The 16,032-nt window shown below is 53.6% G+C and overlaps 1 protein-coding gene across 1 annotated transcript; it reads right to left on the reverse strand.

The window, feature by feature from the left end:
• Positions 1 to 162: 162 nt before the first annotated feature.
• Positions 163 to 15,695, reverse strand: GDI2 (GDP dissociation inhibitor 2). The gene is made up of 11 exons (XM_077783714.2): positions 15,527 to 15,695; positions 8,144 to 8,251; positions 7,474 to 7,573; positions 6,410 to 6,544; positions 5,109 to 5,307; positions 4,711 to 4,842; positions 4,274 to 4,373; positions 3,524 to 3,695; positions 1,428 to 1,572; positions 1,234 to 1,288; positions 163 to 1,157 (listed from the first exon to the last, which is right to left on the reverse strand). Exons 1-11 carry the CDS (start codon positions 15,569 to 15,571, stop codon positions 1,002 to 1,004), a joined length of 1,347 nt encoding a protein of 448 aa, XP_077639840.1. The 5' UTR covers positions 15,572 to 15,695; the 3' UTR covers positions 163 to 1,001.
• Positions 15,696 to 16,032: the final 337 nt, after the last annotated feature.

Consider the following 16,032-nt stretch of genomic DNA (forward strand, 5'->3'; position numbering starts at 1 on the left):
AGCAGCACGGCCCGCAAAGAGCCACGGAACCCCGAGCGTTTCCCTCAGGAAACTCCTTCCTGCGGGAAATGCTCCCCTCTCACCCCTGGCACAGACGCTGCAGGATCTCAGCCTGGAGCTGCTGCTCCCGGAGCTGAAGTGAATCAGACCAGAGGCCAGGACTGGTTTTCCAGAATTTGGCTTTACTTCGCAGTACAGAAATCATTTGGAGCCTTCAGGAGACACGAGAAGCACAGGCTCTGTCATGCCGATACCGCAGCGCCGTTTGGTCCATCCGAGAAGCCACCGGGGGACAGAAAATACTTCCACATCTTGCCTGCTCTGTAATTTGTTCTCTCAATTTTATTAAGATTAAAACACAAAGGAGCCTGAGGCACAGCTGTGTCCCAACCGATGTAAACGGGTTTAGAAGCTTAAGTGGAGGTTAAGTTCTGTGCCCAGAACGAAGCCAACATTTGCTGCTACAATAGGTGTGGGCTTTGTCCATGATACAACTTTGCCACAGAGTTAAGATTGATGGGAGAGACTTTTAGGGATGCTGTCCACAATAATGGAGTGCTCAGTTTCTATTTTCCTTGATAATCAGGTTTGAGTGACATCAGCGTCACATCTACGAGCTCACCAGAAGCACAGGATTGTGAAGGATGTTTTACAAATGATTAAAAAGACAAGGTAAGACACAGCTGTCAATGAGTTATTTCGAATCTGCACCCACGTCTACGTCTGCAAAAATAATAATAAGTTCAGTCTGCCTTTCGCTTACGAGGTTAGTCAGGAATATCAGTCAGGAATTTGCCAGATTCTGGACAGCAGCCCTACTAGAATGAAATAATTAACACATGATATCCAAAAAGGGAACATTACCAGTGCAGTACTCTTCAATCTCTCAGAGATGGGATTACAAAAGCAGGCCTTACAATATTGAATTTCGTACAGTGTTCATTAAGTTCCTTATATATTCATATTAGCCGATTTAAACTCCTCCTAATTAGAGACTCTCATTACTGCTGCTCCTCCTCCCCGTAAATGTCGTTCTTCTTGCGTTTCATCTCCTCGAAGTCGAACTCTGATCCCATCATCCTCTTATAAATATCTTTGATGTCGTCGCACGTCGTCTCGAAGTGGGTGGTGGCGTCGTAGGTGCGCGAGATGAAGATCTGGAAGGAAGCAGAGGCGAGTTGGAGCCCCGAGCTGGAGCCTGTCCCCTCGCAGCCCGGCACAGCCCTCACTCACCTGGCTCTCGGTGCCGGGGTCGGTGGGTGCAAACAGGTCACTGATGCTCACGAACCTGCAGCAGGGAGAAAACGCCGCGCGCTGGTTTGGAAAAGGACGCTTCCGGTGCAGGGTGCTGAGCAAACTCAGCTTCAGCAGCTCTGGGCAGCCTCCAGCTGTCCCAGCAGAGGGACAGGGGCTGCCTCAGGACTCACTTCTGCTCAATGGGCTCCAGGAGGTCCAAGGCTGGCTTGATCTCCTTCTCCGGGTCGGCGGTCTCCACGGTGGTGCTGGCGATGGCGATGTACTTGCCCTGCGCCGCCACGTTGTGAGCAGAGGAGATCATGCACACGTAGATATCTGGGGGGACAGGGCACAGCTGCAGCCCAAACCTCCTCAGCCTCATCCCAAAACCTCCAGACTTATCCCAAACCCTCCTCAGCCTCATCCCAAAACCTCCAGACTTATCCCAAAACCCTCCTCAGCCTCATCCCAAAACCTCCAGACTCAACCCAAAAACCTTCTCCAGCCTCATCCCAAAAACCCCCTCAGCCTCATCCCAAAACCCTCCTCAGCCTCATCCCAAAACCCTCCTCAGCCTCATCCCAAAAACCTCCAGACTTATCCCAAAACCCTCCTCAGCCTCATCCCAAAACCTCCAGACTCAACCCAAAAACCTTCTCCAGCCTCATCCCAAAAACCCCCTCAGCCTCATCCCAAAACCCTCCTCAGCCTCATCCCAAAAACCTCCAGACTTATCCCAAAAACTCCTCAGCCTCATCCCAAAACCTCCAGACTTATCCCAAAAACCTCCTCAGCCTCATCCCAAAACCTCCAGACTTATCCCAAAAACCTCCTCAGCCTCATCCCAAAACCCTCCTCAGCCTCATCCCAAAACCTCCAGACTTATCCCAAAAACCTCCTCAGCCTCATCCCAAAACCCTCCTCAGCCTCATCCCAAAAACCTCCAGACTTATCCCAAAAACTCCTCAGCCTCATCCCAAAAACCTCCTCAGCCTCATCCCAAAACTTTTTCCAGCTTCATCTCAAAACCTTCTCCAGCCTCATCCCAAAACCTTCTCCAGCCTCATCCCAAAACCTCCTCAGTCTCATCCCAAAACTTTCTCCAGCTTCATCCCAAAACCTTCTCCAGCCTCATCCCAAAACCTTCCTCAGCCTCATCCCAAAATCCTCTCCAGCCTCATCCCAAAACCTTCCTCAGCCTCATCCCAAAAAACTCCTCAGCCTCATCCCAAAAACCTCCTCAGCCTCATCCCAAAACTTTCTCCAGATTCATCCCAAAATCCTCTCCAGCCTCATCCCAAAACCTTCCTCAGCCTCATCCCAAAACCTTCCTCAGCCTCATCCCAAAACACTGCCCACATCTCTTCGCCCTGCCCTGACATTTGGCACCCCCTGGATCGTTTAGAGACCCTGCAGCGAGTCCCATCCTTGCCCTACAGGCTCTCACCTCCTCGTTGAGCAGCCTGGACATGGGAGATCCCCAAAATTCAGTTTCCCTTGATGTCTCCCAAAATCTGGTGGGATTCCCAGTGCTCTGTTCCAGGCCGAGGCAGCCCCTCCCCAGCCCTCCCCCACCTCTCCCAGTCTGGGACACTTCCTGAGGCAGGATCCTGAGGCAGGATCCTGTTCCTGAGGCAGGTTCCTGAGGCAGGATCCTGAGGAAGGATCCTGTTCCTGAGGCAGGATCCTGAGGAAGGATCCTGTTCCTGAGGCAGGATCCTGAGGAAGGATCCTGTTCCTGAGGCAGGATCCTGAGGAAGGATCCTGTTCCTGAGGCAGGATCCTGAGGCAGGTCCCTGAGGCAGGATCCTGTTCCTGAGGCAGGATCCTGAGGCAGGATCCTGAGGAAGGATCCTGTTCCTGAGGCAGGATCCTGAAGCAGGTCCCTGAGGCAGGATCCTGTTCCTGAGGCAGGATCCTGAGGCAGGATCCTGTCCCTGAGGCAGGATCCCATTCCTGAGGCAGGTTCCTGAGGCAGGATCCTGAGGCAGAATCCTGTTCCTGAGGCAGGATCCTGTCCCTGAGGCAGGATCCTGAGGCAGGTTCCTGAGGCAGGTTCCTGAGGCAGGATCCTGTCCCTGAGGCAGGTTCCTCTCGAGGTTTTCCAACCAGAGGTTCCTCCCACCTCTCTAAGTGCTGTGAGCCGCAGCTCAGCCTCGCTGGCCCTACGAGCCCCTGGAGCAGGGCATGAGGCGGCCATGGCCCCGGGTGAGCCTCACCTCACGCGCGCACAGGCCGGGGAACAGAGCCCTGCCTCGCCCAGCTGCTGAGCCTGCCCTGCACGCACCTGATTTCCGGTTGACCTGGTTCTGTGGAATGATGATCTGGCACGAGTTGGCATCGTTTGTGTTCTTGATGGGGTGGCTCAGGATGCAGATGACCCGGATCACCTGGCCCACCTTTGTCACGCGGTCCGACACGTAGCTGGGGTCGCAGATGAGCTGTTTGCAGCGAGCCACCTGAGCACCAACGAGGAAACATCACCCAGGGCACATCAAAAATGGTTTTTCCAGTCATAATTTACAATTTACCAACTGAAGCCTCCAGGCTGCACACACTTTGGTCTCTAGCATGGATTGTCCCACGTCATTCCCACCCCAAGGGACACGTTATCCCAGCAGCAAGTGCTAAGCTGCCCCACCAGTGCCCGCTCCAGTCAGGAGCACGCTCAGAGCTCCCAAGCTGGCAGCATTCCCAGGTCTATCCAGCCAGGTGGAGGAGAAGCTGCAGGAAGGCCACGTGTCAGCTGTCAGAGCAGCTGAGAGAGCCAGGGGCAGAGCTGCTTCTGAGCGGGACACAGGGAACTTCCCGAGTTATTCCCTGCCAGCCCATGGAGACTTCATCCCAACTCCTGGAGCAGGGGTGCTGAGGACTCTGGCCATCAGGACACTCTCTGTCTTCAGCGAGCTGGCACAGGGACAACAGCCCCAGCCCAGCATGTTTGAAAAGGGTTTTCTCTGTGTTTGCTGTGATCAAACCCAAAAGATGTGAGCTCTGAGGGGCAGGTGTGGGGTGGGGAGCAGGGAAGGGTCCGTACCTCCCCCTCGGACTTGACCCCGACCACTTTGCCGTTCTCTATGACGATCTCCTCGATGGGCTTGTTGAGCATGTAGGTGCCTCCATAGATTGCACTGAGCCTGCAACAGGAAAATCCCTTCAGCACCTGCAGGGCTGCACCTGAACAGCCCTTCCAGCCCCCAGGGTCTGCTCCTCTTGGATAATCCCTCCTCAGACTTGAACCTCCTCAAAATTCCCTGCTTAAACACACGGGATGAATACTCTGCCAGCAGGATCTCTCAGCACATCCAGAGGTGAACAAGCCCACAAAGAAAGAATCTCACGTGGAGGAACCTCCTCTGAATTAAGTGAAAGAACCATGAAGGACCATCACATTCTGGAAGCTCAAGCAGTGACTCCACACATCCACCCCCACACCCCACTGGAGGAAACACGGAGGGAATGCCAGGTGCTCACCTCGCAAATCCCTGGGGCAGCTCTCCAAGGCCATAGAGGGGGTACAGGTAGGGGCTCTTCCCGTATCGCGCCAGTGACTCGCTGTACAGCTTAATCCTGTTGATTGTTTCTTGGCAGGGTTGATCTAGATAGCTGGGAAGGACAGTTACACCAGTTGGGATGTGTCCCAAACCAGCACTTCCAGCAGAATATTCTGGAAAGCAAAACACTGACTTCCCATGACGTTTTCTTCCCCACCCTCCAGCTGCTGCTGGCAGTGCTTCCATGAGAGTTCCCTTCAAGGAGCACACAGTGGCACAAGTTTTACTCAGGAACGCTCCAAGTTTAAAATAACGGATCAATCCCACCAGAACCCCAAATCCTGGGATTTGAGGGAGCTATTCACCCCCTCCACTTACTCGTCAGTCCTGTAGAGAGCGAGGGCATGGCCTGTGAAGTCAATGACATCTTGACCCAGGTCAAACTTCTTGTACACATCCCTCATGGTGGTTTTCTTGGGATCCACGCCCTCGAAGGTCCGCGGGTCGTTCTCGTCAAAGTTGGCCACATACACCAGGAATTTCCTGAACCGGCGCTTCTCAAACAAACCCATTAAACCTGAAACCAGGGGTTTGTGAGAATTCACAACCAGGGCTTTGGCATTACTCAGATCTTCACACCTGTGTGGCTTTTCCATTATCAGCAGCGGGTAAGAACCTCCGAGTGTTCAAACAAGGAATGGTTTGGCTTGGAAGGGACCTTAAAGGGCCTTAGTTCCACCCCCCTGGGACACCTCCCACTGTCCCAGGCTGCTCCAAGCCCGGTCTTGGACATTCCAGGGATCCAGGGGCAGCCCCAGCTGCCCTGGCAATCCCAGCCCAGTCAGGAATTCCTCATTCCCAAGATCTGTCTAACCCTGCCTCCCTTCACCTAAGGCCATTCCCCTTTGTCCTGTCCCTCAAACCCCAAACGTGAGGCTGGACAAGGCACCACGTCTGCACTTGAATTCTCCACAAATTGCAGAAGCAGGACTGGAGACGTGAGGGCAGAGGCAGCACCTCCACTCCTGCCAGGATGAGTGTCTTGGAGACCACACACGAGATGTGGGCAAAGTGAAGGAATTCCTGATTCCTTCAGCACAGAGGAGTATCTGCCATGAGGAAGGCTCAGACCTACAGATCTGGGGCCTTAACTGCAGGAGTCACTTTATCAGAAGATTTTTAGAGGTGCTGCTGAACACATCCCACGTCTGGAGGTCATGGAATGCCCTCTAGATCCTAATGGATTTCACCACACTGTTATTAATTTCATTTGAGGAGTGAAATTTAAGTAGGCAACAATTAAGGTTTGAGGTGCCACACGTTGGAATTAGTCACTGCAATTTGCCTGCAATGTTCTTCACATGCACAATTCCAACAAGGGCATGGCATCGAGTATTTATGGCAGAGCTGGGAGCACAAGCCCCAGATGGAACCTCTCGAGGAAGGAAAACACTGCCAGGTTCTCAGCAGAATTTCACTGAACAGGCAGCCTGGAAGCTCAGAGAAAACAGGGCTCAGCAAACCCAAGGCTCACACTGCAAGGGGTGTTTGAAGTCAAAGAGGTGCAGGAGAACCCTGAGGGTGCTCCTTAACACACGAGGAGCATTAAGAATATCCCAAGGGACGGGTTTGCCTCTGTTCAGGGGATTCAGAGGAACAGAGAAGGTGCAGCTACTCACTGGAGGCCAAAGCTTCTGCCTCAGTGGAAGGAACTTTGTAGATCTTTCCTCCCTTGTAGACGAAGCTGCCCTCGATCACCTTGAAGTCCAAGTAACGAGTGACTTCTGTGTAGAGCAGCATCTTTACCAACTGACCTGCAAGGGGTTTGGCACAGTCAAACACGGACACAGCAGCTCCCAAGGCAACAAACCCTTCCCCAAGCTCAATTCCCACAGCAGCTGAAGATAAGCTGGGACTAAAGCATCCACGCCTTGGCTGGGATCTACCAGTTCTGCCACTGCAGCAGTCCTGAGCCAGGCACTGCCCCATCCATCCATCCATCATCCATCCCATCCATCCATCCATCCATCCCATCTATCCATCCATCCCATCCATCATCCATCCATCCCATCTATCCATCCATCCATCCCATCCATCATCCATCCATCCATCCATCATCCATCATCCATCCATCATCCATTTATCATCCATCCATCCATCCCATCCATCCATCCATCCATCCATCCATCCATCCATCCATCATCCATTTATCATCCATCCATCCATCCCATCCATCCATCCATCATCCATTTATCATCCATCCATCCATCCCATCCATCCATCCATCCATCATCCATCCATCCATCCATCATCCATTTATCATCCATCCATCCATCCCATCCATCCATCCATCCATCATCCATCCATCCATCCATCATCCATTTATCATCCATCCATCCATCCATCCATCCATCCATCCATCCATCCATCCATCCATCATCCATCCATCCATCCATCCATCATATCCATCCATCATCCATCTATCATCCATCCTCCATCATCCATCCATCCCCTCCATCCCTCCCTCTCCTGGTGCTCCAGGATGATTCCAGCAGCCAGGGGCTGGTTGTAGGCAAAGGGAGCTGGCCCTGCACTGGAAACCACTTCACTGTCAGGGGGTTTGCTCCAGACCAGTCCAGTACTGGAGCACAGGGATTCAAGGATAAGGATTATGAGGAATGACAGTGCCTGTCCTATCCAGCACCCAGCACCAAGGAATATCTGGGAGCTCAGGAGCACTCACCATTAGCCATAAGGAATTTTGGAATGAGGTCCACGTTCCAGTCTCTTCCCCGCCCCATAGATTCTGGTGGAGTTCCCGGGAGATTAAACCTTTTGTAGAGCTTTGGAGAGAGAATACAGAACTTATTATAGCCCAGGAAATCTGTCTGGGTGTCATTTCTCCCACACATGGACACACTTTCCACCCCCACAGCTCCAGGCTGAACACAAGCTCTTCAGAGCCAGCTTCTGGCTGCAGTTTTAGCTCCAACTTGAGTTTGGAACACAAACACATCCAGTGAGTTGTTACAGTAAGAAGCAGGCAGTGTAATTCTGCTCATCCAGGCTTTGGGAATTTACTAACCTGATGAGCTGTTTAGCGTGACATTTCTTAGTCCAATTTACAATTTAGCTCAAGAGTTTCATCACCCAGCTGTAACAGCTCTGGAATGCTCCGTGCTTGGATTTGCTCGGATTCCAGCTGGGAACTGCAGGAAACAAGCAGAACCCACCAACTCCAAACACCCCACACTGGCATTTTCCCCACTGTTACCTGCTGAGGAAGTGCCATAACACTTCCTTACTCAAAGGAAACCCTTAGAGTCGTTAATTTGAAGCCACCCCGTGGCTAACTGGGAATAAATCCCTTTTCTGTACCGGGAAGGAGACAAGGATGGGTGTCCCACACTCACATCTTCCAGGGGTGTAATGGAAGCACTTTCCCCTCCATAGTAAGAGTTCCGATCCATGTGAAGGACTTTCTTTCCATTCACTGACATAATCCCGGAGAGGATGCATTCCTGCAGGAAGGAAAGGATGCAAGGGACAGGTCAGCTGCACTGGAGCCTCCTCCTTCCCATTTTTCCTAAGAGCATGTTCAGACAGCTCCACTGCAGCTGCACAGCCCTCTGCAAACAAGCACAGCAGTTGCCTCATTCCAGAATTCAGGCACCTCTTGGAGGCAGATTAACCAGTTGATTATTTGTCTGCTCTGGGCAAGCCAAGCAAGGGGTTAGAGATTGTGTTTGGTTGTGATCCCTACACAACACCACCTATCAGGGCTTCCCAGAGGAAATTGTTGGGAATTCCATGCGTTTGAGCCAAAGGAAAATCTGTCCTCTAAGGCAGCAGCTATCAGTTTAAGGATGACCACAGAGAGGCAGCAGGAGCATGAAATCTTATCTGGACTTCAATCAGTCTCCTCAGAACCTCAATTATTAATATTTGCCACACTGGGACACAGAATAATCAGCAGCTTCTCTCAGAGAGCAGCATAAAGAATAAATGAAGGCATGTGGGTGCTTTATCAGCTCAGCTTTGCTTTCCTTGCTCTGTGCCCACTGAGGTTTCCCGGAGCAGCAGATCAGCTGCTGTGTCTGACTGCAGCACCAAGAGGCTGAGCCTCACCACAGAGCACACACAGGCTGCAGAACCAGCTCAGGCCTTGCACAACTAAATCCCCATTAAAACACGACTTTGCACCGGCTCTGGCATTCCCCAGCCAAAGAGCTTAACAAAAACTTCAATGTTTGTGTGCTTGCACAGCTTGTCTTGGAGGTTTTACTGATCTTGCTCTGCCTCAGATCCCTCCAGCAGCAGTTCTGGCTGCAACTCGGCTCCCAGTCACCACCACGCTCTCACTGGTAGGTCCTGGCCACATCTCATGTGATGGATGGTGCTTCTTGGAGGGGCTTGGAGCAACCTGGTCCAGTAGAAGGTGTCCCAGCCATGGCAGGATGGTTTTTAGGTCCTCTGCACCCAAACCTTTCACTCAGCTTGTAAACCCCCATCCAGCTGCTGAAGAGATGCCAGCACTGCACATCTGACAGGGCTCCTGCAGGCAGGCTGGCCCTCCTGCAGAGATGTGTCTCCAGGAGATCCTTCCTGTTTACTCCACAAGCACCTCAGTCAGGACTCTCCTCCTGTGTCACTTCCCCCTCCTGTGGGGTGCAGGAGGTTCGTTTCCAACTCCAGACTGACCGATGCAGGTGTCAGGCAGGAAAACCACAAACACCAGGAGTTTCCCACTGTGTTGTTTGTGTAAATCCTGACTCCAGTCAATCCTCGGTGTAAAGGAAGCTGTAAAATCAACTTCCCAGCCACAGCTGCTCTCAGGGGTTGTTTTGTTCTAAGGTCAGACATCTGTAGGTGCAGGGATGGTTGGCAGGGATCGCTGGTTGAGGATTTGCTGTGCTGGTGCTTCCAGGTGGCAGTGGAAAAACCTTCTCCTTTGGGATAGCAGGGCACTGCTGGCCAGTCTGTCACCCACCGGGATGTCACCAAAACCCTGCCAAGGACCTGAGGAGCAAAGCTGGAGCTGCCTCATGCACAGCAAGGACGCTGAGTTGAATCCCTGGAGTCATGGAAGATTTCCAGCATGGTGCCCACAAGGTTTCATGATCACCACGTGGACTCTGAATAGTGAGCCACAGTGTTCCCACAAAAGCTCTCCATGATCCATCAGCCGCTCCTTCCACTGTTCCATCCTTCCAAGGACCCTACAAGGTCCCTCCTTTGTTCCCCACAGGTTGGGGGGAAAGCAGAGATCCTCCCAGCAGATACAGCTGCACCAAACCCTTTGTGAAGCCACTACTCAAGGCCTACAAGGCTGAGTAACCACAGGAGTCAAAGTGGCTACAGCGTTAATGATTAACCACACCCAAGGCAGGACTGTCACGCCAAGGGCCTCATCACCAACCAGTTACATTCCCAGAGCTCTGCCGTTGGACTCCTTGCTCTACCCTGTGATTTATCCCCCCTGGAACATCTCCCAAAACCCTGGCTCACCAGCTCTGCCAGATGGTGGCACAGGACTGCGAGTGTCCATGCTGGAGCTGAGCCACAAGGAAGCCAACCAGGATTTCGAGACTAAAGAGGGATGAAGCTCCAGTAAAAGCTGCACAAGCCACATCCACTGGTCTGGCTGTCAGCTGATTTCAGTCACCCACTTAACCTCAAAGCATTCCTTGCTCTGTCTTCCCAGAAGAGGGAGTGTGCATCCTTTGGAGTGAATTTGGGCACCAGCAGAAGGTACAAAAGGCCTTAAGTACCTCTCCACTCTTCTTTCACAGCGTTAAGCACCGCGGTGGGGACTGAGGTGGAGCTATTGCACTGCTGTTTAACCCAAGGCTCGCTGAACACTCTAAAAATCCTGCACAGCCCTTTCAGGCCACTTCCCTCTGCAGCCATGATGGCCATGAAGCACCCGGGCTGCACAATGGATTCATCCTCCCAGCTCAGCAATTCCTTTGGATGCCGTGCTGGCTGCGGGACCAGGAACCGCTCGATGTGTGACGCTGCCATTCGGGTCAGACAGCGAGGAAAACAAACAGCCTGTGCTGATAAGGGAGGGCTGGGGAGAGTTTAGAGCGCAAATAAAAAAGGGGAAGTGTCACAGTTCAAATCTGTGCATTTTTTGGTGTTTTATAAACGACGCCGCCATCAAGCAGGAACTGGGAGCAGCTGCTGACAGCAGCAGCGGGACGCAGCAGGGAGAGCTCCGGGTATCCAGCTCCAACAGAATCCATGCAGATTGCAGTCACGCTGCTACTACAATGCACTGCCTCAGCCAGTTCAGGTTACGAGCTCCCAGGAGCCCACTGCTGCTGAATGAACGATCTGAGCGCCATCGATGTCGTCTGCTGCAAATGGCCAGGAACCAGGGAGAAACCAGCACTGGGGATGTGGGGACAGCACGTGCACTGTGAGTCCATGGAAATAAAAATACGGAGGAACTTGGAGGTACTGGTGCTTCCATGCTCGTTTAAGAGCATCAGCTCCTCCCTGCAGGGAGGAGCTGGTCATGAGCAGACCCTGTGCATGCAGAGGCCTTGAGGAATGGAGGGAAGCAAGGAGGTTTCCGTGGATTTTCTCCAAGTAGGGCGGCAGTTCAGAAAGGCTCAGACAGCCCGATGGAAACCCGAGCCAGCGCCGCTCCTGTAACAGCGCCGAGGGGAGGACTGGGCACTGAGCATTGAGCAAAATCCCTTCAGCTTCGGGTCTGGCACCACCGGGCTCTTTCTTCGAAAGGCAGGGCTTGCTGTGGCCAGAGAGAGTCACACAGTGGCTGGGCTTGGAAGGGACCTCTGGAGATCCTTGCTCCAGCCTAGGCAGGGTCACCTGGAGCAGGTGACACAGGCCATTCCACCTCTCACCACCCAACCCAAAGCTCTGCTCATCCTACAGCTGCCAAAACAACTCCTTGTGCACTGCAACAATTCCCTCTGCTACCAGGGGGTGATGCAAAGGACAGACTCCAGCTTTCCCTATCAAAGGGAAAAGCTTTTTCCTCCTAAGCCATTCCTCCACCTCAAAGGAATGAAAACAACTGGGAAAGCTGGGTGTTCCCTAGAGCAGACGTTCCCACATGGTCCTCACAGTCACTCTGAGGCTCTTTAGGCCCCGAGGCTTGGGCCTGTATGAATAAATATATCCTGAACCATGAGTTTGGCCCCTCTGCTCCTACAGAAAGTGAATCCGTATCTTCGTGGTGGATTTGAATAGCTTTAACATGAGGAGGCAGCTGGCAGGTAAGAAGCTTAGTTCAGCCTGCAAAGAGTGAAACCTCAGCAGGAACAGAGCATTCACCTACCGAGGCTCAGCTGGAGGGTTTAATTATCCCCAAAATTAATGCAAAATAACTTCACAGAGGCACAGAGGGCAGATAACAGAGACTGTCAGGCACAACATCCCACTCTGAAATAACCCAGTGAGGAAGTAGGGAGCCACTCCCACAGCAGAAGGTGGAAATGATGGTGAGCTGGGAAATTACGGTGAGCTGAAAAGAGAGCTGTGAAAATACAGCCACGAGGAGCTCTCCAGTCTGTGACCACTGCAGCAGATTAAAAACGAGCCTGTGCAGTCTGCAGGAAGATGATCCCTAATCTGCCACACACGGAATGCCTAAGACAAGGACCTTAAAGCTATTAAAGCTCCAGCACCCTGGAGAAGCCATTCCCACCAGGAATGAGGCAGCTGGAAGATCTACCAGCTCCCATGCAGGCAGACCCACCAAGGTCTGGCACTTCACACTGATCCATGCAGGAGGGAGCAGGAGGAGCCCTGGAGTTCACTACAGCTGGTGGAAGTGTGAGGGGTTGTATCAGCAGTAATTCAGGATTGTTTTTCCCCACAGGGCTAAGACTCTATGAGCTGGCACTGCAATGGCGTCTCTGATTAGCACACAGAAGGGAAAAGCTGGAATAGTCTGAGTGCCAGTAATCCCAGTCCTAAAGCTGCCTTTAGTCCTTGATTACTGTTGAAGAAGAGATTAACACCTGAAATATTCATGTTGCACTTCCAGATCCATCCCAGTGGAATTTACACGTGCACTCACTGGCCCCACAGACCCAACCAGAACGACCACTACAATGGACGTATTTGTGCTCTTTTACAAAGCTTCCAACGACTCATTCTTCCTCTTTAAACCAACAACTGAACTTTCCCTTTGGAAAAAAAAAAACCCCTCCAGATCAGCAGCAGAGACACAACCTCAGAGCTACAACAGGAGCCTCATGGGGCTCCAGCAACAGAATCCAGGACCAGCTTGAAGGAAAGGGTGGTTGCAAACATCACTAGAACTTCCACGACAGCTCCTCTGGAAAAGGAAAGGAACAATTGGATGTGTTTACAGCTCCTTCTCCTCAGGAAGCCTGACTGCCAGCACTGGTACCAAAGCTGGAGGAGCAACCTTCAGGCTTCACCTGAATGCAGGAGAGTCCTTCAGGCCAGCCTGATCCAGCTCTGCTCCGACACCACTCGCCAGCCACAGTGGTTGAGCCAACACCAGGAATTCCAGGATGGCTGCACCAGGACCTCTGGTTTCCATTCTTTTCCACATGAGCTGCTCAAGACGAAGTCCACCCTAATTGGTATTTCAGAGGGAAAGCCAGCACACCAGAAGCAAAACAGTGCTCCTAGATATTCCCAGGCTCTGGAGTTTGGTCAGCACACCTTAAAATACCGGCCATAATTTATTCCTTTTAACTCAACCGCTGCTCATTAGCAGGAGCTTGTCTTAAAAGTGATTTCACAAGAGGCCTTTTGTCAAATTTACACTGGCATTTGTCAGTTGGAGATTAAGCCCTGTGTTCACCAACTTGATACCCCGCTCACACTAAAGCATAAATTAACATTTTAATGGAGCTCCAATCTATTGGAGGCCCCTTCACTAGAAGCTCATTATATTTCACCTCCCCAAAAGTCCCTTTCCCTGCTTTGCTGAGCCAGGGGCAGGATTTAGGACAGACTCCAGCTTTCCCTATCAAAGGGAAGAAGCTTTTTCCTCCTAAGCAGTTCCTCCACCTCAAAGGAAGAGCCTTGAAAGGAATGAAAGCAACTGGGAAAGTTGGGTGTCCCCTACAGCAGACGCTCCCACACCTTACCCATTTCCTTTGTGCCACATTCCAGGTTTGCTACCCTTCTTCCCAAACCCAAAGAGGGGGATGATAATCCAGCTCTGCCTTCGATGGGCTCCTGTGTCAGCAGCCCCATCGATCCCAGCACCCAAACCACGGGAGGAAACGCGTGGATTTCTGTTTTACCTCCATCCCCAGGGGAAGTGGGGGAAATCCCTCCCGGGCCAACCCCAAAGAAATCCCCTTTGTCCAGCCACCTTTCCCCACAACAGGAAGAAACAAAAGCAGGAAAGGCCAAGTTGCACAAGGAGGAAAACCTCTCCACCATATTGGATTTTCTTCCCCTCTTCTCCAAACAATGCCTCGCATTTGTAACCTGCAATCCGCCCTGCCGTGGCATCTCCCGGCCTCCGGGGATGCAGGAACCGGGAGAAATCCTCCCGCAAACCTCCCGGGCAGCGGCACTGCCATGTTTTTCTCCCCAGGGCTGCCTGCGGCGCGGGCTGCATCCTCCACAATAGGACAAAGCCCCAGCACGGCTCATCCCCCTCCCTCCACCGCACCCCCATCAGCTGTCAGCTTTCCTTAGGGTCACCGGGATGCAGCGACATCGCAGGAAAGTTTTTTGGTTTTTTTTGTTTTTTTGGAGGGGGGAATAAGGGAAATTTGACAGGCTCGCCAGGCTCCCATCCCCCTCCTGCTGCAGTCAGGGCTGGATGGAGCCGAAGGCTGCAAAGGCGGAGCGGGAATGGGGATGGAGGGGGGGGGATAACCACGGCTGCCTCCACCCTGCACGGACCTGCAGCCACGTTAGGTTTGTGGTGCGGCGGGGGAGGAGACGCGTGAACGGAAAAAAATAAAGTAATAATTAAAAAAAAAAAATAATGCAATAAATGCCCGTCGTCGTTTTATTGTCCGAGTCTCCCCACGCCCTCCCTCCGCAAAACAACCGCATTTCCTGGGGCCCCCTGGGAACGGCGGGGATCGGGGACAGGTTTGGAATTTGTAATTCCAAACACGAGGAGGTGTTGTAAAATAGAAATATAAACGAGATAAAAACGCCAGCCGGGGATCCAGCGAGGGATGGGGGAAGGATGCAGGGTGGGGTGGGACTGGAGCTGCGGGGTGATGGGGAGATGAGCCCGGGGCTCGGGGGGGTCGCACACACCAGAGCCCGGGGGATGCTGAGGGGCGGACGGGGAGGGAGGATCCCAGGCTGGGCTGGGGATGAATGGGAAAGGCTCCAGGGTGGGGGTGGGAGTGAAGCCGAGGGGCTGCTGTGATAACGAATGACAGGGGAAAGCACCCACGGGGGTCACACACACCAAACCCCCCCGGTAATTCCGGGGATGGCGACGGGGGGAACCCAGAGAGGCGAGGGGGGCTACGGTGGACAGGTGGCAGCTGAAGAAAAGGACCTGGAAGGGGCCAGGGGGGTGATAATCAGGTGAGAGATTGGGGAGGGGACGGCACACCCTGGGGGAGGGGATAAAGACCCGAGCGCCCGAGGCGGGGGGGTCTCAAACCCAGCCGGTGGTGGGGAGGATCAGGTGATAGACGGGCAAAAGGACAGCGGCGCCGGGCCGGGTGAGGGATGGGGAAGGGGTCAGCCGCAGGAGCCGGGGGATGGCGGAGGGGGGGGGGCGGCGGGGCGGGGCAGGGCGGCGGCCGCCCGCAGCAGGCCCGAGGCGCGAGCGGGCGGCGGCTGCTGCTCCTCACCGTGAGGCCGGTGCCCAGCACGATCACGTCGTACTCCTCATTCATGGCGGCGCGCGGTGTCTCGGGGGGGTCTCTCGGCCGGGGCTGAGGCGAACCGGGCGCTGCGCGGGGGCCGCGGGAGCGCGAGAAAATGGAGCCGCCGCCGTGAGGGGACCGCGCCGGGAGGGGCGGGGCCGGGCCGCCCGCGCCCCGCCCACGCGCCTGCCAATCACAGCGCGCTCCGCCACGCCATTGGCTGGCGGCGCCGTCGCTCAAGGGGCGGGAGCGCTGCGCGCGCGAGCGGCGCTGCCACCGTGGTGGGGGCGCGGCGCGCATGCGCAGTTCCACGGGCGCCCCGACGGGCTCGGACTCTATTGGGGGGGGGTGCACCTTTAATATTGGGGGTCCTAAATTTGGGTTTTCTCCTTAATTTATGGGGTTCTTCAATTTGAGGGGCTCCTTTATTTACTTGGGAGGGGGTTTCAGTTTAGGGAGCACTCAATTTGAGGGATTCCTCGTTTGGGAGA

Source organism: Lonchura striata, chromosome 1A (genome assembly GCF_050655825.1).
Source record: "Lonchura striata isolate lonStrDom1 chromosome 1A, ASM5065582v1, whole genome shotgun sequence".
In the NCBI taxonomy this organism is placed as follows: Eukaryota; Metazoa; Chordata; class Aves; order Passeriformes; family Estrildidae; genus Lonchura; species Lonchura striata.